Here is an 18,159-nt window from a genome sequence, read left to right as displayed (position 1 = left end):
ACACCTGGGTAATTTTTAAAATTTTTTTTTGTAAAGACAGGGTTTCCCTATATTGCCCAGGCTGGTCTGGAACTCCTGGGCTCAAGGGATCCTCCCACCTCAGCCTCCCAAACTGCTGGGATTACAGGCAGCCATGCCCAGCCAGGGCAGTCATTTTTATGCACAACTTTCTGTGGGGCTCAGGTGCACCTATGATACATAAATTTACAGTTCTTGATCCCCAAACAGAGCAGGAGGCAGGGTGCCTGGGCCAGGCTTCCTTTGGGAAATGTGGTCCTTGAGGTAGAGTCACAGATGCCGGAGGGTGACCAGCACTACTGGGGAGAGATCTCCTCTGGGAGAGATGCATGCCAAAGGTCCTCTGCATTCCTCATACCTCTCTGAAAAGACAGGAGGGGGTGTTAGGCGACAGTCAGTGGCAACGGGTGAGGGTCAGGTGAAGAGTGAGGCAGAGAGCCCTTCCTGCCTCAGCCCCTGTTCCTGCATTGCCCTCTTTCTACACTGCACCCCCCCACCACCATACAGACATCCCCGTCTGCCCCCTCCCAGGCCAGCTTCCCTCCAGCACTTACGATGCGGACAGAGGGGTGTCCAGCTGAATGATGTGGGGCCCCCGCATCCTCTGCAGCTGGGCCCGAGTCAGCTTCCGTGGCCTGCTGTCCCGGGGCTCCTCGGCCCCCTCAATCCTTTGGCTGGCCAGCTCCTCCCGGATCTCTCTGAGCATGTCCTCAGCCCGCATTGGGCGCAGGGATGTGTGGCCAGCTTTCAGGAACAGAGGCCCCTCTTCCTCCTCCTCCCCTGAGGACTCCCAGGGGCTCTCCCCGGCAGAGTCAGCATGGGTTGGGGAGGAGGGAAGCTGGCCCCGAAGCCGGGCCCTGTGGAGTGTTTCCACCACCACATTCCGTCGCTCGGAGGCCCCATCTTCTTCCTCAGACCAGGTTGGTGGGTCTTCCTGGGGAAGACTGCCTCCTTTTAGGATTCCTTCCGGCAGTTCGGGGGCGCTTCGGCGTTGAGGAGCTTGGGGGTCGGGAGGGTGGGGACGCAGAGGGATGTCCCGGAGTTCCAGGGTGGAGAAGGTGAGGCGAGGGTCCCGCCGAAGGGCTCTTTGGCGTAGACGGCTCAGTGGGGAGCGGGACCCCGTGGGGGTGCCTGGGATCAAAGTGCCGTAGCCAGAGTCTGAGGTATCATCTGGCACAAGGGGAGCATCTTCATCTGTGTCTTCTGTCACCACCAGGTGGGGGATAATGGTCGAGAACTCAGGAGTCCTACAATTAATGGCAAAGAGTCAGATGCGTAGGGGTCAAGTTCAAGTCCAGGGAGTTTCCCTTGATCACTACATCCAGAAATGGCCCCTCCTCCAAACTTATTTTGGTATCATCTTTCCATCGCACTGTGATTGTTTTTCTCATCTGGCTGGCTAGATTTTAAGCTCCTAAGAGAGTACGGGCTGCCTCTACACTGTTTTATCCATAGCATCTGGTCCAGGATCTTGTATTGAGTGGGTAGTCAGGTTTTTGCTGAGTGGTTCCTGAACTTACCTGATGTTATCCTCAATGATCGATTCTTTTCTCCTTAAGCTGCTGCCAAGCAGTGGTGCTATCATAGACGAACCTCACACTCCCCGGGGATTTGGCAGCTCTAATATTCTGCAGATCCACACCTACCTTCACTCTCGAGCCTGCTCCTCTCACAGTGCTCCTGTGTGACTCTAGGCAGGCTAACTCTGTAGGCTGTCTGTGCCCTATCCCCCACCTCCAACCCAACACGGCTGGTACCAACCTTCCAACCCAACACAGCTGGTACCGACATTCCCTACCCTGCCCTACGCCTGCGTTCCTCTATCTATTCCCAATTCCACCAAAAATGTGCAGTAATGCCATTTCTCAGCCTTATGGCTCCCTCCTCCTGCTCGGGGAGACCTTGTAGTCCGTGTGAGCCTTACCTCCCCTCTGCGCTGCTCTGAGAGCCCTCCAGGGAAGGCGTGGAGGGCCTGGTGCTGGGGGACTCCCTGTCCTGGTCCCGATAGAGGGTCAGGAGCTCCCTCTTCTGTTGAACATACTCCTCTGCCTTCAGCTTCTGTAGGGCGGCCTGGGACAGGACACTTTCATTATTAAGAGCTCTCATTTATTGAGCACTTGCTGTTTGCCAGGCACCCTGCTAAGTGCGTTACATATATTACCTTATTTTATTTTATTATTATTATTTTTTGAGACTGAGTCTTGCTCTGTCACCCAGACTAGAATGCAGTGCCACAATCTTGGCTCACTGCAACCTCCACCTCCTGGGTTCAAGCGATTCTCCTGCCTCAGCCTTCTTAGTAGCTGGGATTACAGGCGCCCGCCAACGTGCCCGGCTAATTTTTGTATTTTTAGTAGAGACGGGGTTTCACCATCTTGGCCAGGCTGGTCTCAAACTCCTGACCTTGTGATCCACCCCCCTTGGCCTCCCAAAGTGCTGGAATTAGAGGCGTAAGCCACCGCGCCCGGCCTACATTACCTTATTTAATCTTTACAAAAACCCCATGAACCAGATATTTTTACCCCACCTTACTACTGAGACATGGAGACTCTAAGGTTAAGTAACTGCCTGAGGGGGTACTTCTTACCGTAAGAAAGTGGGGTGGTGCCGGGATTTGGTGGCACCAAACTCGGGAGCTAGTGTTGGGGGTGAGTGGGGTGAACAGAATGGCCCTTTTCCCACCTGTACAGGTCTTCCTGCTTCTCATGTCCCATTGGCAGACCTGTTATCAGGTCTTCCCCCTCCTTCAGGAAGCCCTCCCTGGTTGGTGGTGATGGTAGAATAAGTGTTCTGGATTGGTACTGGTTGCTCCTTCAAAAGCATCCCTCTCCTACCACCTGGGCCTCTGCCCTGAAGCTGGGAGGAGCAGGAGGGCAGAACGTGGGCAGAGGTGGGCTTTGTCCCAGGCTGAGGACTCTGCTGTCCTTCAGAGGGAGGAAAGTTCCTAGAAGGCTGAGGAGAGGACGCATTATATTGTCTGCCTTCTCCCTCCCTCAGCGATTTCATACAGGTACCATCAAAAGGAAATAGCGCCATCTGAGAAAAAATTTTCAAAGCACTTTTGCACATGTGGTCATTTGATACACATCATTGCCCTGTGGTGTGGAGAACATGAATGTTAGCCCATTTTACAGACAAGAAACCTAGACCTAGAGAGGTGAAGTGACTTGCTCAAGGTGCCACAGGTATGGAGAAGCAGAGCTGGGACAGGGCCTTGCTCTTTGAGTCCTGGTTCAGTCACTGCAACACTTTCAAGGACAGCCTTGAAGGGTAAAGGTTGTTGGCTTGGGGAGGGGGAGGGGGAGGGGGAGGGAGAGGGAAGAGAAGGTGGCAGAGCTGAGGTTGGAGGCGGAGGCAAGCCTTGGCAAAAGGGAGGTACTGGTGGCTGCTGTGGGCAGCACTGATATCAGGACTTGCTGGTATGGCCATATCCTTGTTAAAATATTGAAGTCTTCCATGCTGGTAAGGGAATGGCTGCTGCCTGGGCCTCAACCACTTCCCCCATCCCCATGATCTAGCAACTAAGGGAGATAACCTCTGGCACAGCAGAGGATCTCTAGTGCAGCGCTCCTTTCTGATTGGTTGATGCCCATGCTATACTAATTGTTAAATATTTCCACTATCTCCCCAGCTTGAAGTATATGAGCCAGCAACTCCTGGGCACCTGGACTTTCCCAAAGCCTCTCAAGAAACCCGGGGGGCAGCTGGGTCAGGACAAGAGACGAAATGGATGAACAGGGATAGGAAAATGACACCAGGCTTATATTTCTGATTCTGCTTTTTCTGGCTCTCCAGTCACTTATTCCCAAGGCTGACAGCATTCTCATAAGATGTGGTCTGTTGGCCGGAGCAGGGGAGGGGACCTGGGGGTAGGAAACCTGCCAGGGCCGGGACCTGGGGCAGGACTCCCTCTTTCCCAGGCCTCATCTCCCAACTCCATGTGAAGGGAGGGAAGAAGTGAGAAAAGAGAGGGTGGAGGCGCTGGGCCGATCTGCTTGTCCTGCTGGGGTGCCCTTTTGCCCCACAGGACCCAAATTCAGGTTTGTGTTTCGGGTGCCAAGGGAGGGATGTTACGGGAAAGAAGAACTGGAAGGAAGCAGGGTTTCTGTAAGGGACGTTCAATGCCAGCATCTCTGCTAAACTTGCCCCTTGCCCGACCCCAGGAAGAGGCTGGAGGAGGCGGCGGGGGGGAGGGGGGCGAGGGGGAGCCCTGAGCATGGGGTAGGGGGTCGGGGGAATGGGTGGGATGGGGCTCTTGGAGGTGCCTCCCAGCGAGCCCAAAGCCTCTCCAGCAACCCTGGGAGAATTTTCTCGGCTTGGTTAAGAGGAGAGACACATGGGGGCAGAGGGGACGGGAAAGAAAAAGGAAATTGGCGCTTAAGCCAGAATGTGACACCCCTACAAAACTGAGAAGAGGAAGGGAGGGCCCCCAGCAGGATTCTTCTTCCTTTGTACCCGTGGAGAGGAAATGCCTCCTTTCCCTGCTGTCTCTGGGGTGGCTCCTAGGTTCACCCACTCTCCTCCCGGAACTCCCCAGTGCCGGACTAAAACCGAACTCTGAAAGGTGCCCACTGACTTCCTGAGCAACAGAGGCGGATGTGTTTCCCCAGTCAGCAGCAGTCCCTACCCAGGCCCCAAAGACCACCCCTTTCTTCTAATGATGACAATGGCAAACATTTATGGAGTGCCCATACGGTGCTGGGCCTTGTGCCTGGCCACTTGCGGACCGTCTGTCCTGCGTGCACTGCAACTCCCCGAGAGGTGAAGTAACTCCCTGACAGCTGCGCGGGCCTCTCCTTCAGACCCTGGCTCTTAGCCTCGGCTGCCTCCTTCAGTCTCCCTGCTTTAATTTCTTGGTCGCCATCTCTGACGGCTCTTTCTGTTCCTGTCTCTGTTCCTTTTCCTCTTCTCAGTCCCTGGGCATTCCCCAAGATTCAGTCTCTTCTCCCTGGAGAAGCGTACTTTCTCTAAAAGTGTGAGTCATCACAGCTAGACCCGCTAGGAATCAATCTGCAAGTCAACGTTTCTGCCAGGGTGAGAAAACAATAGTCTGCCCCCTGGGGATTGCTCTATTAAAGGGACCAACAGAGTTTCTACTGCCCTCTTCAGTGTATAAAGACTGATGGCTCTAGAGAGGATTCCCTAAGAATCTGGTGTGAGACAATAGCAGGAAAAGTCATTTCAAAGTTTCAGTTTTCTTTGTTTTGCTAAGGAAGGCCAGGGAGCCTTGGTGCATATCTTGGTTATAGATCTTGACAGATCTTTCCTGTTAGCCTGGAGTGAGACTACCAGGGGACTGAGTTGTTTTGCATAGTAAAATACCCGTAATTTTCAGTAGCCCTTGGGATTCTAAAAGGGAGAAGGTGAGGGTCTGGCTGTTGTTCTGTGACTAAAAACCAAAAAAAGAGGAGAAAGTTCTGAAGGTGGAGGTGGCAGTTCCGAAGGAAAAAAGGCAGCCTGCCATTCACTGCCAGCCCCGCTGGCTATCCTGGGGAGTTGGGACTCTAGGAACACCGATGCCACTAGCTTGCGCTTTTGTCCCTGGGCTCCCCTTGAGCCTCTAGCCTTCAGGAAAATGTTTTATTTAACTTTTTTTTTTTTTAGACAAGGTCTCACCCTGTTGTCTGGGTTGTAGTGCAGTGGTGGGAACATAGCTCACCGCAGGCTGTATCTCCCGGGTTCAAGTGATCCTCCCACCTCAGCCTCCCGAGTAGCTGGGACTACAGGCATGCGCCACCAGGCCCAGCTAATTTTTGTATTTTTTGTAAAGATGGGGTTTTGCCATGTTGGCCAGGCTGGGTCTTGAACTTCTGGTCTCAAGCCATCTGCCTGCCTCAGCTTCTCAAAGTGCTGGGATTAGAGGAGGTGAGCCACTACGCCTGGCCAAGAAAATTTGATTAACCACCAGAATGATGTCACTTGCCAGTCAGTCCAGCCTAGTGGAAAGTGTGTTTAGGCTTAGGTGGAAGTGATGGAGAGAAGTCCCTGCCATGCAGGGGGGACAGTGAACCGAGCCGGAAGCAGGGGACAGGGCAGATGGGAGACCACTGTCATCACAAAACCCACCTGCCTCCCCTTGGGGTGTGTTTTTTGTCCTCCTTTTTCACTGGAATTCCAGGTCTTTGTTTCTGTTTCTTTTGTTCCCAAAGCCCCTAAGATATCTCCACTAGGTTATATCTTGGCTGCCTCAATTTCAAAGCACTGCTGTTTAAATATTCCTACCGTAAAGCCACCTCACTGAGGAAGCAATAACTAAACAAACACATTTCCCTTTCCCTTTCTAATGACTGCATTTCTGTCTGGGGTCCCATTGCCAATGCAGTCTTCCAAGCTGAAGCTTCGGGAGGCCAACTGTGCTCTTTGCCGCTGGGTATCTGGAGTTCCTGAGCCTGTGCCCAGTGCTGGCCCCAGGCTGTGTGCCTAAGCCGAATGACAGCTTTGAATCTCCCTAGGAAGCAGGTAGTCATTGTGTATATCTGTTTTGCAGATGAAGAAATTGAAGTTGAGAGAGGTCATATAACTTACCCAAGGTCACATGGCTAGGACCTGGTAGGACCGGTGTCTGAACCTGGATTTTTCTGAATTCAGTATAGACTTTAACCAAAGTATCCCTAAGGCTCCCCCTTCTCTTCCCTCTTCTTTTTTTTTTTTTTTTGAGACAGAGTCTCGCTCTGTTGCCCAGGCTGGAGTGCAGTGGCACGATCTAGGCTCACTGCAAGCTCCGCCTCCTGAGTTCACGCCATTCTCCTGCCTCAGCCTCCCAAGTAGCTGGGACTACAGGTGCCCGCCACCGCACCCAGCTAATTTTTTGTCTTTTTTAGTAGAGATGGGGTTTCACCGTGGTCTCAATCTCCTGACCTCGTGATCGGCCTGCCTCGGCCTCCCAAAGTGCTGGGATTACAGGCGTGAGCCACCGCGCCTGGCCTCTTCCCTCTTCTTTAGCTCCTTTCTTCTCCTTTGTTTTTTGTCCCTTTTTGCAATGTCTCCCTAAGGCTGTGGCACTAAACCTTCCATGTTTCACACCCAAACTAGTACAATAAACCTCCTGTCACCAATTTCTCCCTCCTCCAGCCCACCCAGCACACTGCTACCTGATTTCCTGAAAACCTAATTCAAGAGGAAACACACTGATTTCACCCTTGCTCAAGAATTCATGGCAGGGCTATGCACGGTGGCTCACGCCTGTAATCTCAGCACTTTGGGAGGCCGAGATATGCAGATTGCTTAAGCTCAGGAGTTCAAGACCAGCCTGGACAACATGGAAAGACCCTGTCTCTACAAAAAGATGCAAAAAATTAGCCAGGTGTGGTGGTACACACCTGCAGTCCCAGCTACTTGGGAGGCTAAGCTGGGAGACTCACTTGAGCCCAGGAAGTTGAGGCGGCAGTGAGCTGTGATCATGCCACTGCACTCTAGCCTGGGTGATGGAGTAAGACTCTGTCTCAAAAGAAAAAAAAAAAAGAATTCACGGTGGCTGTCTCTTGTTGACCCTATTTAACTCAAGCGCATCCAGGCCACAGGGTTCTGCAGCTCTGAGATTCTGCAGAATCTGGCCTCTTACCATGCACTCACACAAACCCTGTGCTCCAGACTTAGGCAGATATGGCCGTCATTCCAGAAATATATCCAGCCCAGCTGGTCCTCTGATTCTTCTGCTCATGGTCTTCCTATCCTTAAAAGTCTAACTCAAATCTTCACTTCTCTTTGGCCATTCCGTTCCTGTGGTGGGTTGAATAGTGGCCCCCCCAAAAGATAGATATATCTAAGTCCTACCCTCTGGAACCTGTGAATGTGAGCTGATTTCGAAAAAGAGTCTTCGCAGATTTGCAGAGATCCTAAGAGCTCAAGATGAGTTCTCCCTGGATTTAGGGTGGGCTCGAAATCTAATACTCACATCTTTGTAAGAGAAAGGAGGGGGAAATTTGGACACAGAGACATACAGAGAGGAAGGCCATGGGAAGACAGAGAAAGAGTTTGGAATTTTGTTACCACAAGCCACGGAACGCCTGGGGCAGCCAGGAGCTGGAAAAGGCAAGGATGGATTCTCCTCTAGAGCCTCCAGAGGAAACTCAGCTCTGCCAACACCTTGATTTGAAACTTCTGGCCTCCAGAACTGTGAGAGAGTAAGCTTCTGATGCATTTTAGGCCACCAAGTTTGTGGGACCTAATACAGCTCCATTTGCATCTCTCTTCTTTTGAACTCCTCCTGCTTTTTATCTGCTCACATCACTCCCCTGCCTGACTCCTTCACTGGCCCTCTGTCATCCAAAGGACAAAGCTCATCTATAGGATGCTTTATCATGACATGCAGAGATGGGCATGACCTGGTGGCACCTACCCCCTAGCCTCTCCCTGCTGCGTCTACTCTTGTACTTGATACTGTAGCAATACCAATGGGGGCAGTTCTCTCAACACACACAACTGTTTCACAGTTCCGGCCTTTGCACGTTCTGCTCCTCCATGTGGAATGCCCTTCCCTTCCACCCTGACTCCCTGACATACTCCTAGGTATCCTCCCAAATGGTGCTCAGACATCAGCTCCTCTGTGTCCCTTCCAAACAGACCCAGCAGACAATGCCTTGCTCCCTTCTCTGTCCCAGCTTCATTCTACATAACTTCTCTCTATTGTTTGTATACTAATTACTCAACCAGGCTGCAGCACCTAGGCCTTGAGGGAAGGAATGGTGGTTTATTCTTTTCTGATTCCCTAGCACCTAGCCCTAGTGCCGTACTCAGCAAGTGCCCTGTAAATGTCTGCGAATGGAAGATGACTTCTAGAAGTTAATCATTTCAGGCTGTACAAACCTTCAGGGGATGCTGTATCTTGGGCTCTCCCAGTGGCTGGCACAGTAGCTGGCCAAAGGCTTTTTCTGTCTTCTGATGGATGATGGAGGCTCTGCCTCCCTCTCTGGGGCACATCAGATTGTCCAGTCTGAACCTCAATCCACCCCAGCCTCTCTCCTCCTCCCCTCTGCACTCCCATGTTCATTCGTTCCTTCCTTCCTTCCTTCCTTCCTTCTTTTTTTTTTTTTTTCCTTCTTCTTCAGGGTCTCACTCTGTCACCCAGGCTAGAGTGCAGTGGCACAATCTCAGGTCACTGCAACTTCCACTTCCCGGGCTCAAGTGATTCTCCTGCCTCAGCCTCCCAAGTAATTGGGACTACAGGCACACACCACCACGCCCGGTTAATTTTTGTATTTTTAGTAGAGACAGGGTTTCACCATGTTGGCCAGGCTGGTCTCAAACTCCTGACCTCAGGTGATCCACCTGCCTCAGCCTCCCAAAGTGCTGAGATTACAGGTGTGAGCCACCACTGTGCTCCCATTTCTGAGCTCCGGGGACCCCTGCCCATGCCTCCCCGTTGCTGGCTTTCCCATACCTGGGCCTGCTGGGTCTTCTCCAGCCACTGGGCACGGTCTGTAGGACTGGGACAGTGCACAAGGAGGGCGCTGGAGACACACTGGAATTCAGTGAGGTGGATCAGCAGGAAGCTGTCTGGATGGAGGAGACAACCTTCAAGAGGCCAGCCTTTATTTGATCTCCATCCCAGCTTCTCCTTCCCCTCGCTGAGAAGAGGGAGAAGAAAAGACTCCCTGAAGGAAGGACATACTGGGGTCTCGCAGGGGTTGGCACACGAGCTTCTCCAGCATGAGAGGGGGGCGGATGACCTTGGCTTTGTCCGCCTTGCGCTGGGGCTTGGTCACAAGGAGCACATCAGAGAAGAGGAACAGGTACACGTCCAGCTGGGGGTGGGGGCGTAGGGGAAAGAGACAGGGTCAGCTGGAGCCAGGGGCAGGGCTGGTCCGGGAGGAGGCTCAGGCATGGTGCGCAGGCACACAGGGACACACGCAGAGCCCAAATGCGGGAGTGGCCAGGGGCGTCGCTTTGGTCACATCTCTCACTTTACAGGCAGGCAAAGTGGCTGGCTCAGGGTCACACAAATGACTGGGGCTTAGCCAGAACCACATCCTCTTCCCCAAACCCCTCTTCTCCCACTTCCGGCGTTTCTACCTCTTACCTTCTCCCACCATGCCCCATCCCCTCCACTCTGTCCGCAGCACCCTCACCTTCCCTTCTCGTCCCTCCTTCACTCGCACGGGTCCCTCCAGCAGCAGCTGTCTGGTGTGCTCAGACGCAACCCCCAGCATGGGGGACGTCAGGTCCAGGGTGGAGAATGGACGCAGGTTCTGAGGGACACAGAGGGGAGGGGTCAGGGTGCTCGGCAGTCTGCCTGGACTTCCTGGCCAAGGGCGGCTCCTGGTTCTGCCACCAACATCTTTCTGTTTGTATCCTTCCCCCATGGGCTAGAGAAAGCCTCCCAGGGCCTCCTTTTTGCTCTTCTGAGCTGTACCCCTTGGACTGTCACCACCGGGTAGGAATGATGGACACCCTTGTAGCACCCAAGTACGGGGTGTTCTGGCCTTGCAGCCCTCCCCTTCACCAGTATCCCTGGGACCTTGCTTTTCCTGGGTCCCCTCCCTTTGCCCTCTCACCTTCTCCACCTCATCACTGGGTGGCTCCAGCACCTCGTAGGGCCCGATGCGTTGTGCTGCAGCCGCCAAGCTCTCTTGCTCTTCGCCCTGGCGGACCTGCCCATTGATGTGTCGCAGGAATGACTCCACGGCTTCAATCTAGGTGGGGTTGGGGGTGTGGGAGGAGGGACGGCTCAGCACCCCTCCCAACCAATGCCAGCCACAGCACAGTGCCACACTGTCATGGACACACTAAGAAAGAGACCCCCCTCCCAGTCCCCGATTCACCAGAGTCCCAGCCCCACTGGGGCACCTACCATGGCATTCAGGGCCTCTTGGGCTCGTGCCTCGGGGCTCCTCTTGAGCACAGCATGGAGCAGCAGTGGGTACTTGGTGATGCGCTGGTGGGGCTTGATGAGCAAGTCACAGAGCATCTGCCTTCCAGAGCGCTTGTGCTTCTCACACCACTGCAGGGAAGGTGGGTGGGGCTCAGGGTTTGCTCCCTCCTGCCCTGCCTAGTGGTGAACTCAGCCTCAGGCTCAGCTGGAGACCGACCGGCTAAGATGCACCCGTCCCCCTCCCCAGCACCCCTTCTCCCACCTGCACGAAGGCATGGAAGAGAGGGTTAGTTTCTTGCTGCTCTCGGGCGTAAGCCATGGTCTGCTTCACTCGGAGGCAGTACTGGACGTAGGGGTGGAACCGCTGGCCAAACTGGAGAGACAGATACGGGAGGTGGGAAGCAGGCATGGGGAGAAGGCCATGAATACAGGCTCTAGCTGCAGGACCCAGGAGCAGGTGAAGAGAGCCTCACAGGGGCCCTTAGCCCAGCTCCTGACAGTCCCTCCCTCCCAGGATCCTCCCAGGAATGCTCTCGAGGCTAGGCCCCTCTCTCTGGATTCCACGAAGGAGCCTGAGGTCCCGACACTGACCCAGAGCTCTCTGAGCTCCCTCTATCCACAGTGCTGCTGGGGCCTGCTGCTCTGGACTTACTCTCCCACCATCGATAATTCAGCTGGATGGTTGTCAGGACATTGCGGATCCCATTTCACCCTGGGGGTGGGGTGGCGACCTAAGAGTTGGCTCAGAAGCCTTGCTCCTATGGAGGGGGTACCTAAGGCTCCCAGGAGCAGTACGCCTACCTCTCTACCCCACTGCAACTTTTTCCTGCAGGGCCCACATTGTCCTGGCTAGGTAACATTGTAGAAGAAAGTCGGATCCTAGGCCCTCTTGCTTTCTCTTGTCACTCTTCTCCATGCCCTGGGTGCCTCCTGTGGCCTTTTACACCCACCCAGGTCCTCCTAAGGGTCCCCTCACTTAGGCCTCATTTGCTGCACCCAGCTTTTGTAGTTGATGGGAGCCAAGGTGTGACCCTTCCCTGAGACAGCTGCATTTTCATTTCATGAGGGCCTCCAGAAGAACAAGGAGCCTGTGGCACAGAGGTCAGACTTGTGGCATGAAGGGAGGAGGTGAGGTGATATTAGGGGTAGGGGCTGTGTCCTGTGGCCCCTCAAATCACAGAGATTTGCATACTGTGGGCATGCCCTACACACAGGACCCCCGAGGGCTCCGAGTTCTGCCCCATCCAGACACAGCCCTTCACAGGCCTCACCGTCAGGAAGCCACTTTGCAGACCAATGGGGTCCAGAGGCTGGCCCGAGGCCCGAGTCTCCTCCAGGGTGGGCCCCAGCACCTCATCCCAAAAGCTCCGGTGGGTTCGAATCAGGCTGGGGACATTTCCAAACAGGGTCTCAGCTGACACCTGGAGGAGGGAGCAGAACTGAGCAGCACACTTTTGGAAGGTCACCAGGGGTGGCACTGGCTGAGGAAAGGTGAGGACCTTAAGCTTGGACAGCAGGGGCGGGGGTGAAGAAGGATGAACTGGGCACTGGGCCTGGAAGATCTCAAGGATGCCAGTCTGGGAAATGGGGGGCCTGTGGCCTGCTTGGAGTCCCCAGTAACAGGGAAGTAGGGAGGGCAAGGCGCCCCAAAAAACGGGGCAGTGGGAATTCAGACAGGGATGGCTGGAGGGCCCACCCTCATCCCCAGGCTTAGAGGTCGGGCTGTGCCAGGGTCCCCTCCTGAGCAGCCACTCACTTCCATCAGCAGTCCCACTCGCTGCAGGTTCAGCAGGCCAGCGGCTAGCAGCTGCAGGGAGGGAGATGAGGGTCTCAGGACCCAGCGCGCCCTTCAGTGTCGTCACCTCCCACCCCCCACCAACTTCAGTACTGCTGACCTATCTCCCTGCATCCCAGACTGGCCTGAAATCCTGCCCCTCCCTCCCCCAGTGACCTGCCTTCCAGTCTGGGAGGATGGGGGCTCATGCAGGGAAGATGGGACCGGGGCTGGGGCTGCGGGGGGCTCACATCAGTCATGATCTTGAGCTTTCTCACGTAGATCAGCTCGGTGGTCAGGAGCTCCCACAGGGCCTCCTGTTGGTGGCAGAGCTCCCGGCTCATCTCCTGGGGTGGGGAGAACGCTGGTTCAGTTGGGGAATGACAATTAGAATGGCAAGTACCAGCTGTTAAGTGCGACTGGATCCACTTCATAGGTTCTAGGCACTTTGTACATGACCATGACCTTTTAATCCTCAAACCAGTGCTCCGATGTGTAGGTGGTATTATCCCCACTTTACATATGTGGCAACTGAGGCCCAGAGAACTTTACTGTCTTGACCAAGGTCTGACTAGTAAGTGGCAGAGTTGGGATCTGAACCCAGATCAACGTGTTTCCAGATGTTTTTTCCACATGACCCCACTTCCCAAGGCCTTTCCCTCCTGTAGAGCAGAATCTGTGTGTGCATTCACGCCGTGGGGACGGACTCACCTTGTGAGTTTCAGGCTCACCTTGTGCCCAGGCACCAGCTCCCTCCAGGACTTCTCGATGGTCAGGCCACTGTCGCCACCCTCTCCTATCTCCCAGTGCCGCCGGTCCTCAGGGGGCAGCCGGGGCATCCCAAACATGCTGAAAGTGTGCAGCCTCACCTCCAGCTCATGGGCCTTGGTGAGTTCCTGGGGGAGCCAAGAAGGGCATCAGCTCTGGTCACATCCTTGGCACCCAGCCACAGGGCCCCGGGAGGGCTGTGTGTGTGTGCATATATGTTAAAGTGTGTGCGTGTGTGTGTGTCTGGAATGGGAGATGGCAAGCAGCACTGAGTATGAGTGGGGACACGGAGGCCTAGAGAACAGGGGTCGGCCCCAGCTGGAATTCCAGGGAAAAAGGCATTGCTGGAATGTGGGTGAAGAGGCACCCTGGTCTGTGGAAAGGTCCCTGGAGAGGGGTCTGATCTAGGCTCCCTGACAGGAAAGAGGCCTTCCGTGGGTCTCCTGAATCAGAATGAGGTAGGGGAGGGACAGAAACAGACACTTCAGAGGGACCTTCAGTGAGTCAGAACAAGACTTAGAGAACCAGCGGTCTCAGGCCCCACTTTGACATTTGCCTATAAGATGGCATTTTTTATGAAGCAGCATGGCTTACATTTTACAGGTTTCTTTTTTTTTTTTTTCTTTTGAGACAGAGTTTTGCTCTTGTCGCCCAGGCTGGAGTGCAGTGGTGCAATCTCGGCTCACTGCAACCTCCACCTCCCAGGTTCAAGCGATTCTCCTGCTTCAGCCTCCTTAGTAGCTGGGATTACAGGCGCCCACCATGACACCCAGCTAATTTTTTTTTACAGTTTTAGCAGAGACGGGGTTTCACCATGTTGGCCAGGCTGGTCTCGAACTCCTGACCTCAGGTGATCCGCCCGTCTTGGCCTCCCAAAGTGCTGGGATTACAGGTGTGAGCCACCGTGCCCGGCCCATTTTACAGGTTTCTTTGGTACCAAGAATGTGAGCAATAGACACTCCTGACCCTCACTCACTCCATCCAGATGTGGCTCGGGAGGAGAGGTGAGGCTCACAGTGGCAGTGAAGGATGATGTGGCACTGAGGATAGAGGGAGCATACCTGACTCTCAGCAACTTGGTAATTTGACTTGGTAATTTTCAAAGACTGAAAGCTCAATATCAATCGTTTATCCACATTTAATCAAAGTGTCTCAAGTCAAAGTCCCTGGTTGCCATGCATGGACCAAGGAGAGATATATCCCTGAGAGGTCCTAGGCAGAGCCATGTCTGACTGGCAGGCAGCAGCCTCCTGGACCTGTGTTCTCAGCTCCCGGAGCTTGCTGGTCATCTGTGGAGCCATCACAATTGGGGCCGTATGTGTGGGGATGGGAGGAGAGGGACCCCCTTACCTTGAGTTTGGGGGAGTGAAGCAGGCCAGCCCCCACATGGCCCCCGTGCCTCTTCTCGGGCTCTGGATCTCGCAGTCTCATGGGTGACAGGCCTCGGGCCTGGCCAGAACCCCTGGCAAAGGGGACATACTGCTGGAGGCGTCGGCGACTGGGATCCTGGGAGAGGAGCAGGGGAAGTTCTGGGGGTGCCTCCCTTTCCCCAGAAACCCCAGAGAGGTAGTAGGGGGGCAGGCTTGGCTCTAGATGTTGTTCCCCTACCCTGGTAAGTCGGGCTGGCTCACTTCTCCCTGCAAACGAGTTTGGTGTGGGCTGCTCCTGCCCTGAGTCACAGCGGCTACTGCCGGCAAGGCTAAGCTGAGTGGGCAGAGGCATGACAGCCTGGCTCCCTGAGTGGGCCTGGGGAAGAAGTGGGGCCTCCTGCCGAGCAGGTGCACAGGCACACACATGCCTGGGCTCTGGTGTGTGTGCCCCCACTGCCTGCTGCTCTCCGTACCATGGGGGGTGCATGGACAAGGCATGGTGCACACAGCATTCTGGTCTCTCGTAACTCTCCTTGTCTATGACCAGCCTCCCTCACACATGGGGATGAGGGCACTCACATGTGCAGCCTCCTCCCCAGGGGCGTGCAGCCTGCATCCCATCCAGCTGGGAGTGGCTGCCCTTCTGTGTGAAAGGCTGAGGCCACAGCCACACAGCTCCTCCCAGGGCAGGCCTGGTCACATTCCTTCATTTGCCTGTGGCCTGAATTACCCCACATACTTCCTAGTCTCCCTTCTCACCCACAGCCTAGGAAAGTCCCATCTCCAAGGGCAAAATTCTCGTGCATTGAGGCAGGGGATGTCCCAGCCGCAAGCAGAACTGTCCTCAAGGTGGAGGGGAAACCTGCAGGCTGAGGGACAGACCTGGCTTCCACACCCCTCTGCTTGGTTAGGACTGGAGGAGAGCCAGGCAGGTGGAGCCAGGGGTGGAGCCAAGGCAGGCACCCTCCTGTCCCTACCCACCACTGGAGGAGTAGGGACACCCTGAACCTTTGCTCATCTTCATCCTGACTCAGGGAGAGGCAGATCTCAGGAAGGCCTCAAACTCCTGCCAAGCAGAGGCGGGAGCCTGGGAGGCGCCAGCTCTGGGGTTTGATGACCTTACCCGCAGCTCTTTGTCTGAGACCTGTCTAACAGCACTCCTCGGAGGGCCTGGCTTCTCCTGGCTCCGCCTCTCCTGCCCAGCTGTCTGGGACTGGGGTGTGATGTCCCTGGAGCCTGGCCCTGTCACTGCCCTCCTCTTTCCCGCAACCCAGGAAAGAAGAGTAGGCTAAGGGGCAGGAATAGCTCAACCTCTGAACCTGTAAGGGGACAGAGACTCCACAGCCTAGGTGTCCTCCCTCCTGCCCCACCAGGTCACTTTTGGGGCACAGCCTGGACTCACCAGCACAGGGTGTCCTCGGGGATAGAGTCTGCCAGCAGTGCTCTGAGCAGAGGCTCGATGCCGGCCCCCATAAGTCTCAATGCGGGAGGCCACGAGTCCTTGGAGGGGGCCCTCATGTGGAGGACCAAAGGCCTTCATCCCTTCTCTCCTGGGTCACCTCCAAAGGGCCATATCTTCAATGTCCAGGAGAAAGAGGTCCCCTAGGGCTGCAAGAGAGAAAAGAGGAATGGAAGGGCCATCCCCAATCAGTGAATGGCACCAGGCGGGAGACCAAGGCTGGTGGGGGGCCTGGGAGGGAGGGTATAGTGGGGGAGGAGAGGGCCAAGGGCTTGGTCACTTGTTGGGGGGAACATGGCTGCCTCATCTATGACTTGGCGGGAGTAGGGTAGGTCCAGGTACATACTGGGCAAGAAGCCCCTTGGAGATGTACCTCCTCTCTCACATGTGTGCATATTTGGGGTACAAGCTCCTGCACTGGTCTCAAATGGGAACAAGGGTCACAGACAGGTCTCGGGCTTTCTGGATACACCCAGGTGGGAGGGTTCTCCTTGCACCTAGATGTAACCCCATCCCCTTCCCCATATAAAGCTTGGGGAAAAGCTGGAGGGAGGCTATGGTGGGTGGGGTGGGCTGGGAGTGGGGGTGGCTGGAGACAGCCCAGTCTGCCACCAGTTTTTGTACAGCCTGTAAGCCTTTACATATTTACATAGTTGAAACAACTGCTGCCCCCCCTGCAAAAAAGCCACCAATATTTTGGGACAAGTAAATATTACATGATATTCAAATTCAGTGTCCATAAACACAGTTTTGTTGGAATCCATCCTCTTCTGCTGGTCTCCTAATAACCTGTGACTGCTTCTTGCTAGTTGGGACAGACGGTGTAGGCCGCGAAGTCTCTAATCTTTACTGTCTGGCCTTTACTGAAAGGCTTGCCCATCTCCTACCTGAACCCTCCTGGCCACAGACAGGGAGGTGAGCGGGGCCAGCTGTCCGGCCACTGCCCTTAGAGACCAGCCAAATAGAGTTTCTCCAGTTTCAGGCTATATGTTTGGTCCTCCCCAGACTCTGGGAATACCACCATGGAGCTGGGGGCCAGGCGTGGGGCTCCATCCCTCCCCCCTAAACCTGGAGGGAGGGCCCGCCCTCGAGTGGGCAGGGCCTGGAAGAGGAGAGGCCTCCTAAGGGGCGGTGGGCTCAAGAAGGCTGCGCAGGTGTTTGTGGCCCGGCCAGGTGGGCCTGAGGTCCTGCCTCAGCCCTCCCTTACCTTCCTCCGATTCAGGAGCAGAGGAGGAAACGTTCGCTGTCCCTCCTGCCGCCTCCCAATAGTCCTCCCTCTGAGGGCGCTGTCTCCCTCGCACTGCTCCCTACCCAGGGTCCTTTCTCAGCCCAGCCCCCGGCTCCCCTCCTCCCGCCTTCGGGAGGCCAGGCCTTCCTTCCCCTTCGCCCCGGCTTCCAGGCCCCGGGTCCCGGCCGCCCCGCCCCCGGGCCGCGTAGCCCCCCCGCCGCTCACCTGTGCCCACAGGTGTCACCGCACCCGCTGCCCTGCGCCGCCCTCCCCGCCCGCGGGGCTCCCCGTCGCCGTCGGCTCCCCGGCGATGCCAGCCAGCCCCGATGCCCAGCCTGGGACTGGGATCGAGCGGCCCGCGGGAGCCGGGCAGCGCGGGTCCGGGCGAGGAGGGCGGGGACCGGGCTGGCCCCTCCCTACCGCCAGCACCGCTCGGGGCAGAGGGGCGGGGCCCTGGGGACCGAGCAGCCCCCGCCCTCACGCAGCCACCGCCTTCCCCGGAGAGGACAGCTCACGTGGCGGTGCCCTCCTTTCCCCTTTTCGGTCGCACCTGAACTCAACACCCGCCGGCCGAGCGGGAGGGCTGGGACCGCGCGCCCTCCACTCCAGGCCAGACCCCCGCGAGGCGCTGCAGTCATGAGGGCTGAGTGAGGGGCGGGGCGCCGCCGGGGGAGGCGGCGAGGGTGACAACCTGTGGCAGGCACCCCTCTCTCCTGCTGGTCGCGGCGAGTG

General features: G+C 55.8%; 1 protein-coding gene across 1 annotated transcript; it reads right to left on the bottom strand.

The window, feature by feature from the left end:
- Positions 1-9: 9 nt before the first annotated feature.
- PLEKHG6 (pleckstrin homology and RhoGEF domain containing G6) lies at positions 10-17,834 on the bottom strand. The gene is made up of 16 exons (XM_009424663.5): positions 17,653-17,834; positions 16,143-16,348; positions 14,721-14,876; positions 13,334-13,498; positions 12,854-12,949; positions 12,585-12,635; positions 12,100-12,249; positions 11,091-11,201; positions 10,808-10,957; positions 10,512-10,649; positions 10,086-10,205; positions 9,629-9,761; positions 9,398-9,513; positions 1,943-2,088; positions 573-1,265; positions 10-380 (listed from the first exon to the last, which is right to left on the bottom strand). The coding sequence occupies exons 2-16, from the start codon at positions 16,278-16,280 to the stop codon at positions 371-373; spliced, it is 2,373 nt and encodes a 790-aa protein (XP_009422938.1). The 5' UTR covers positions 16,281-16,348; positions 17,653-17,834; the 3' UTR covers positions 10-370.
- Positions 17,835-18,159: the final 325 nt, after the last annotated feature.

Source organism: Pan troglodytes, chromosome 10 (assembly GCF_028858775.2).
Source record: "Pan troglodytes isolate AG18354 chromosome 10, NHGRI_mPanTro3-v2.0_pri, whole genome shotgun sequence".
Lineage (NCBI taxonomy): Eukaryota > Metazoa > Chordata > Mammalia > Primates > Hominidae > Pan > Pan troglodytes.
Note: the sequence above shows the minus strand (reverse complement) of the source record. Positions and strands in the feature narration are given on the sequence as shown.

Bases quoted from the DNA above. Each gene is read 5' to 3' on its own strand.
- PLEKHG6 (XM_009424663.5), bottom strand. From the start codon at position 16,280: ATGAAGGCCTTTGGTCCTCCACATGAGGGCCCCCTCCAAGGACTCGTG. The intron at 13,499-14,720 runs GTAAGGGGGTCC...TGGCTCCCCCAG, and splicing joins TTCACTCCCCCAAACTCAAG to GAACTCACCAAGGCCCATGA. The intron at 12,950-13,333 runs GTGAGCCTGAAA...TCCCCACCCCAG, and splicing joins AGCTGGTGCCTGGGCACAAG to GAGATGAGCCGGGAGCTCTG.